The following is an 8,151-nucleotide window of genomic DNA, read 5'->3' as shown; positions in this document are numbered from 1 at the left end:
TTTTTAATAATTTTATTTTATACTGATTTCGTTTTTTTTTTGTGTAAAAAGTGTTCAAAGTCATGATTGTAATATAAAAATAGTTGAAATAGGTAGTAAATAAAAAAAATACTGATATACATGAGTTTATTTACACGCACTAGAATAAAGTTAAGTTGCTATATTTAAGTACACATATTATTTTCATTACAATTTTTCATAACACAGCATTACTAATATTTAATGAGGATATCATATTAGAATATATAGAGTATGCATAATATTCATTTTTGAAATATAGTAATAGTTAAAACAATGTCTCTATTCTATTTCGATCCACAGGAAATCGAGTAGGTAAATAGTAATTATTACATTTTAAAACAAGGGCTGAAATTAGGAGTTGCAAAATAATTTTAAAGGATTGAAGTCATTTGTAGTACATTGATGATTGATGTACATTGATATTGATTGAAGTATAAATGGCGATAAATTTAGTTTATTTAGGGTTATTTTATCTTGCTTTAGATACTACTCTTTAATACAACTATTCAATTAAAATTTGGTACAAATATAAGTTTATGTAGGGTACCAAAATTTCTTAAGACTACTTTAAAACGTATTGTGGCTTAGTCCATTTTATAAATTCTATAAATAAATATAAGTACAAAACAGTTTAATGTTTAACATAAAAATATCTATTGTAAATCAATATTTATAATACAAATATTGGTCACATTATTGTACTATTCAGCTTCGTCATGACGCCTACTCAAATTGTATAATATAAAAAAAAAAAATAAGGAACCTCTCGCAAATGTGTCCGTATTGCGAAGAATAAAAGGGTTCAGGGAGGTTTTGAAATACATTATCCTTATAATTTTTTTTAATGGTTAATTATTTTTTGATGAGTTCATCTTCCAAAGCAAGTAACGTAAAAATATTTCTTACGTTGTAATTGAGTTTTATAAAATCCTTTTAATTACTATAGACAATATTGTAAACTGCTCGTTTGTATTACAGTAAAAAAAATTTGACTTTATGAGCACCTAATTATCAAAACTCTTTGCGGTTCCTTCCTAAACCCTTTATCTCTTACAATATTTTAACCCCATCTTAAAGGCGAGCCGGGTGGTCTCAAAAATGTAGCTCTCGTCTCTGCAGTGAGGGCACCACCGCTGTCTTCTGGAAGGCCATAGAAGGCGTACAAGTGTCTTCGATGGTGGAGTTCATGTCCTCTGTGAGAAAGGCTTTGCAAACGGCTCCAGAGAGAGAATATTCGCTTCTTTATCGATTTCTTATCACTTGATAAATTTTCTGAAAAAAAAAAATCATATAAAGCAAATTTAAGTTATAGCATAAATTTAAGTTCATAAATTTAATATGTGTATAAATAAATTATTGCAAGTCAGATTGTAGTAAATTTCAGCTTATGTCATTAAATACTAGCAGTACAACCTACTCGCCAGTACAACACACTATTCGCCAGTTTCAAGAAGTAGAATGAAATTAAAGACTGAAACATTCATTGAAACATACAAAATATACACGTTTAATCAATCGACGATCGACGACGATTTCAATGGTGCCAATTGTCGATAAACAAATTTCATTCAATTATATAATACATATATGACGCCGCGTTGGCGCAACGGTCATAGCCATGGATTGTACCTGTTGCGCTGGCGGTTGTGGGTTCGATCCCCGCACATGTCAAACATTGTATTCGCCATACAGGTGTTTGCCGTGGTGGCCTGGGTGTTTGTGCAGTCCTTGTGGGTCTCCCCATCGTGCCTCGGAGAGCACGATAAGCCGTCGGTCCCGGTTGTTATCATGTACACCTGATAGCGATCGTTACTATAGGTAGGGAATATATCCGCCAACCCGCATTAGAGCAGCTTGGTGGATTAAGCTCTGATCCTTCTCCTACATGGAGAAAGAAAGAGGACTATGTCCAGTAGCGGGATATTACAGGCTGAAGCGATATAATACATATATCCATAATTCCTTAAAAGTTTGTTTCAGAAGTCTCAGACAATCTATATATTAATACGTGAAGCAAAAACTTTATACCAATGTGTAAGTATAAAATTTCGCAAACTTATAGTTTATAACTAGAGGAGTGCAGAATGCTAAAATTTTTTTTTTTAATTATGCATAAAAACATATAAATTGATAAAAAAAAAAATTACACACACTACCATGTATTTGAAACACAGGCATATTATACTCTTTTGTTGATTGTCAGTCTTTAGTAAAATTGAAAAATTTAAAAATAGGTTCTTTATTTTCATATTAATTTCATCACTTTCTTCTTTCTTTAATTTAAAATTTAATTATGGTCAAATTTCGACCTCTGGGCGACCACTCATTAGTATAAATACATAATTAGTAATAGTCTAAACCAGAAAACCAGATTCATTCATAGTCATGTTTGAACTAAAAATATTTGAGTCAAGACAGATTGAATTGTTGAATATGTGTACAAAGTTTCATGATGGTAGTTTTTCGTGAAAGCGTAACAAACGAACTTACATTCACATTAATAATTATTAGGGATAAGTAAATAGCAAATATAAATCTTATCAGTAGTATTTCCATCATCATAAAATAAAATAAAAACGTTTGCCAAGTATTCGCATCATTTCGCGCGAATGCAAATGCGAATATTGAAAAATCATTAATATTCGCGAACTCGAATATGCGAATGTGAATATACGTACATAACTAGTACATACACATACTTACCTAAAAGTGTTATGTCTTCTCCGTTAAAATTTTCCTTCCTTTTCACCTTTGTTACGGATTTGTCGTCATTTCCAAGTATTGCATCGTTTTCTTTTATTTTGTTGTCATCATCGTAAGCCGATGATACCAAAGGTATCAAATCAGTGTTATCATTTTTGATGTTTTTATTTAAGTACGCTAATTTAATCTTTAAAATGAACAGCGGTTCAGCAATAATATCTGTGTCAAAATTTCCGTATACATCATCGTTTAGGTAGTTATAAAGATTTCGGGTATCATCGGAACTTTTTGCTTTTCCCAAGTCGGCGATATTAATAATCTTTTCAAGATGTTTATTCAGTAACAAGTTTTTATTAAGTCGATCTAACTGCCTCGGGTAATTATGCCATTGTTCTTTACGAAAACCTTCATCGTCATAATTATTTTCCGTGTCGATTGATCCGTCGAAAAAATTTCTTTCCTGATTATTATCATCAACTGAATATTTTAGTCTTGCCGGATGGGTTTTCTTCTGTAAATTGTCCTTAGACGACTCAATAAGAATTTTATAAAATACACTTGGATTAATGCTTGTAAGTCTGTTGGTTTTTAAAGTATTGTCGCTGTCTTGGTCTTCCAAAAGAGAATCTGTGTCCAATTTTTTTATTGATAGAATTGGAAGAATGGTACTTGACGAAAGTGTTATTGTAGTAAGCAGCACTACTGGAAGCAATGACTGGCGTATCTGTAACAATAAAAAATATTTGCTAATACAATTTATTACTATGAGATTGTTTTTATATATAAAACTTCTATATGTATATTAATAAGTGAAGCAAAAACTTTGTAATGTTTGTGTCCCTTTTTACGAAAATTGCACGGATGGAGGAGTATGAAATTTCACACATTTATAGTTTGTATAGAGAAAGAGTACATAATGCTAACAAAATACATAGTATCGGTAGGGTGAAAATAGAAAACGGTTAAGATTATTAATGAGTTGAAAGCTTCATTACTGTCACTGCCATCTATCACTCACGGAAGCGGGTCGAATGGTAAAAGGTCAAATGTAAAACAGATGAATGTGTACTAAATACAGTAAAAAAGTAACATTAAACGTAATAGAAAAGTTACTTTTAAAATGTGCTAGGGACGACGAGCAAACAGCTTATCAGCAATAAATAATCTTCTATGTCTTAATAATTGTGTCCCATCTTAGAGAGTTACGCGTATGTTAATTATCATTCATTAAACGAGGCCTTTTAAATTTACATTTCACGGAGTCAATGTTTTAATTAAAGTTAGCATTTTCCTCAGCAGCTATTTACACACTGGCCACGTAGACAATTTTCTACCGACATGTCTTTAAAATTTACAAAACATTTTTAGCGAATAGGTAGGCGTTGATGTGAATTCATTATGATTCTTTTGGATCTGTTTAAAAAAGTCCAATATTTTCAGAGCCAAAATTCATCGTATTGACTTAAGCACCATTACGTCAACATTAACGCGTAAGTTGACAACGTATTTTAATAAATAAAATATTAAAAATTGTGAAAATATAATAATTACTAATCAGTTTATGTGTAAGAGTAAATAGTGATATAAATTTTAATTTTTCTTACAGCGGAGACTGATAATTGTTAACATTTTCTTCGTTTTCAAAAGATTTTTATTTTAATTTTATATGACCATCTAATGTCATATTTTAATGATTTATATTATGAACTAGCTGTACCCGTGACTCCGTCCGCGTGTTGTGTGAATTTAACAAAAAAGATAAGTTATTATTAGAATACTTCATACGCAATACAATCACAATTCATGATGATCGTAAAGACAGATACGTAAAATTGTTTATAAAAAATGTACTTTTTTGTACTATTTAATAAAAACTGTAATTGCATCAATTTCATATTTATCGATATACATATACTCGTATATTAAAACACGGGATTACGCACTTGTTATTTTTTACCTAAAAATCTAAGTAACAAAGTTTCCATTTTTGTAACTTTTATTAATATGAAAAACTTTTTTGAATTAAAGGCAAAATTTCCACTTTCTTACTGAGTACAGGAATGTATTGTAGCAGTTGGTTGTAAGTAATGCGAAAAAATCATTAAGTGTTGTTATATATTATGGTGTGGAACTTTTTTACGCTTCAGCTTGTAATATTCCACTACTGGTAGGTCTCTTTCCCCATGTAGGAGTGGGATCAGAGCTTAAATCACCACGCTTCTCCAATGCGGATTGGCAGATATATTCCCTACTTCATAGTAGGGTATATATCTGCCGGTATAGTAACGATCGCTATCAGGTGTACATGATAACAACCGGGACCGACGGCTTATAGATCAATGACGGCTTAACGTGCTCTCCGAGGCACGATGGGGAGACCCACAAGAACTGCATAAACACCCAGACCACGGCAAACACCTGTATGGCCAGTACAAATGTTTGTCATGTGTGGGGATCGAACCCGCAACTGCCAGCGCAAAAACTACAAATCAGTGCTGTCGTCCCTCGTTGGAACTCTTTTAATAGTATAGAAATAATCTCTCTTTAATAGTATAGAGCCGCGATTAGTTAAAATCTTAAGATTTTCAAAGATTTCCAAAAGGGTTCCATACCGGCGAAGTAACTATTGTTGAACTGATTTGTGCTTAAATTCTTTGAACTGTTTTACGTGTACATCGGCAAAGGATCTTTTTGTTTTGTTGCCTGCTTTGATTTTGAAAGATTTTCGAGATATAGATAAAAATGTACTTCTTTTAATATTACAAACACACAAAGGCCTTTGCCCAGCAGTCATATTCTATTAAAAAGTACCAGTCATATTTTAAAATAGATTTTACAGTCACTAGTTTCATTATCTTCATAACACAACGACTACACGACAGTAAAAAGGCAATTCTAATAAAGGTACACAGTAACAGTTACAAGCGGCATGTGACATGTGAACCGTCATAAACTCGAACAATGTGAACAATATGAAAAATCTTTGTGTTTTACGGTTGACAATCAGAGTAAACGTTCTTTCGTAATAAAAGTCGTAACTTCTTATTATAGATGAATAATATTTTGCTTTACATTTTATATATATATATATATATATATATATATAAACATATCGAATGACAAATTGAAAACAGTCTTTTTTGTAACTAATTCTATTTAATCTAATCTCAATCTAATTTTAACTAATTTTCAGTAGATTTAATTGAATCTGCTCTGTTTCTGTTACCTTTAAACTGCTTATATAAGTTCGGAAATGCAATGAGGAGCAATTTCTGTTTAAACAAAGTACACTGTTTCTTTTTACATGCTTTCAAAGAAAAAATAATTTTGTTTTCAACAAAATTTATATCTACCAAATTTAGCTAATATTAAATATAATTTTATTGAATTTATGTTTTACAAATGTTATAAGCAATTTGAAGAAGCAGTATTTCTTTGTTGCGGTTTTTTTTTTGATTTAATATATTTTTTATGCATAATAAAAAAAAATATTAGCAATCTGCACTCCTTCTCTTACAAACTATAAGTGTTTGAAATTTCATACTCCTCCCTCCGCCTATTTTCGTAAAAAGGGGTACAAAGTTTTTTCTTCACGTATCAATATATAGAAGATAAAAACGCTCATTTGATTCTACATGGAACAGCTGTTCAATATTTTATTCAACTGTCAATAGTATTAGCTGGGACCAAAATTTGGTGTATGCTTACATGTTGTATAGTTACTTAATTTCAGATATATGACTCAAGTAGGATTTTGTAGCTCAGGACACTCGAGTTAAAAGATTTGATTACTTTACTCTTCCCCTAACGCTTTTAGAGAGCAGTATCAAAAGGGTGTTAACGTGACCTTTTCGTTAAGGTTCAGCTGTAAATTTGAAGGAATATAGATACTGCGAGAGCGTATGAAAAACGTATTATCTGGCTTGATGTCAGTTAGTAACGAAACTTTCGTATTTGAGTTCGTGATTTCTGTTGATTCATATCTCTGATAAAAAAGATTGTATAAACTACAATAGTGTAAACAAGCCAAAAGGAAAATTTAAGCACTTTTCAGTTTTGTGTATTTTAATTCTCAGTCATATTTTTAATATTTTAATGGTAAAAATACACAAGGATACTAATGAATCAAAAACGTGAGAAGAAGTGCTGCATATCATTACAAAACTGCTAAATTGTATGTCTTGATAGTAATTGGATATTAAAGTAATGAAATCGATGATAAAATTTAATGTTTCTATTTAAATGATAATATCAAAGCAACTGGGTAAACAAATTGAGTCTGTAACATCTCATTTTGAACATAGGTCTTTATCTGCATGAAGTAGAAGAGTCGGTGCTTAATTCACCAAGCTGTTCCACTGCGGGTAGGCGGATCCCAAGGCTGATATCTGATTAACAATCGCTATCAGGATTATGATATGTGATGACAATTTTTGCGTCACTATTTCAGATCAGTCAGATCAGAATGATCAGTTGTTTCTGGTATTGAAACAAAAATTCTCTCAATTTTCACAGAAGAATTTACTCGATCTATACGAGATTTGAAAGTATAATCTTAGATAGTTATACTCCTCCGAAACGGGTGGAACGATTTTTTTGAAATTTTGTGTGCATATTTGGTAGGTTTTAACTGAGGTAGGGCACAGCAGGAATTTCCTGCTCAAAATATGGAGCAGCCTGACTGGGGTAGTACCTCGACCTTACAGAAGATCACAGCAAAATAATACTGTTTTCAAGCAGTATTGTGTTCCTGTTGGTGAGTAAGGTGACCAGAGCTCCTGGGGGGGATTGGGGATTGGGTCGGAAACGCGCTTGCAATGCTTCTGGTGTTGCAGGCGTCTATAAGCTACGGCAATCGCTTACCATCAGGTGAGCCGTACGCTTGTTTGCCGACCTAGTGACATAAAAAAAAGGTCTGAGAATCGGCCAACATTTATTTGTCATACCCCTAAGTTATAAAGTGGGGATTAAGGAAGTTAATAACATATGTGGTAAAACAACGTTTGTGGGCTCAGCTAGTTTATTTATATTATTTAATGGTTAAATTTTACTGAGAACTTTCTTTCAGGTCAACTAAATATAAATAAGTTTAGTTTACAATTTACATACGAGTATGTGTAATTATTAAAGTATCGGTAAATTTATTAAAGAAAGTAAAACGTATGAAAAATATTATAGGTATAGAAAAATCAGATGTTTTTGAATTATCAATAATTGTCTTTTTTAAATCAAATTTTGTTATGTTCCTATAAAAACAGTGAATATTTCTTTAGATACATATCGTTATAAATGATAAGACGATGCGGCTTCAACTGGGAATAATTATAATACCAAAGCAATTTGGCGGGGCCCATTTCTCTAACAAATGTAGGTTTCGTAAATGAATGCGATCGTCCCCAATACGATGCAACCTTTTAACGAGTAACA

At 31.7% G+C, this 8,151-nt stretch overlaps 1 protein-coding gene across 1 annotated transcript; it reads right to left on the bottom strand.

Moving 5' to 3' along the window:
- Window positions 1–1,081: 1,081 nt before the first annotated feature.
- On the bottom strand, window positions 1,082–4,064 carry LOC123661902. The gene is made up of 3 exons (XM_045596839.1): window positions 4,036–4,064; window positions 2,725–3,470; window positions 1,082–1,305 (listed from the first exon to the last, which is right to left on the bottom strand). The coding sequence occupies exons 1-3, from the start codon at window positions 4,062–4,064 to the stop codon at window positions 1,082–1,084; spliced, it is 999 nt and encodes a 332-aa protein (XP_045452795.1).
- Between the last annotated feature and the right edge of the window lie 4,087 nt (window positions 4,065–8,151).

Source organism: Melitaea cinxia, chromosome 2 (genome assembly GCF_905220565.1).
Source record: "Melitaea cinxia chromosome 2, ilMelCinx1.1, whole genome shotgun sequence".
In the NCBI taxonomy this organism is placed as follows: domain Eukaryota; kingdom Metazoa; phylum Arthropoda; class Insecta; order Lepidoptera; family Nymphalidae; genus Melitaea; species Melitaea cinxia.
This window is presented reverse-complemented; position numbering and strand designations above follow the sequence as displayed.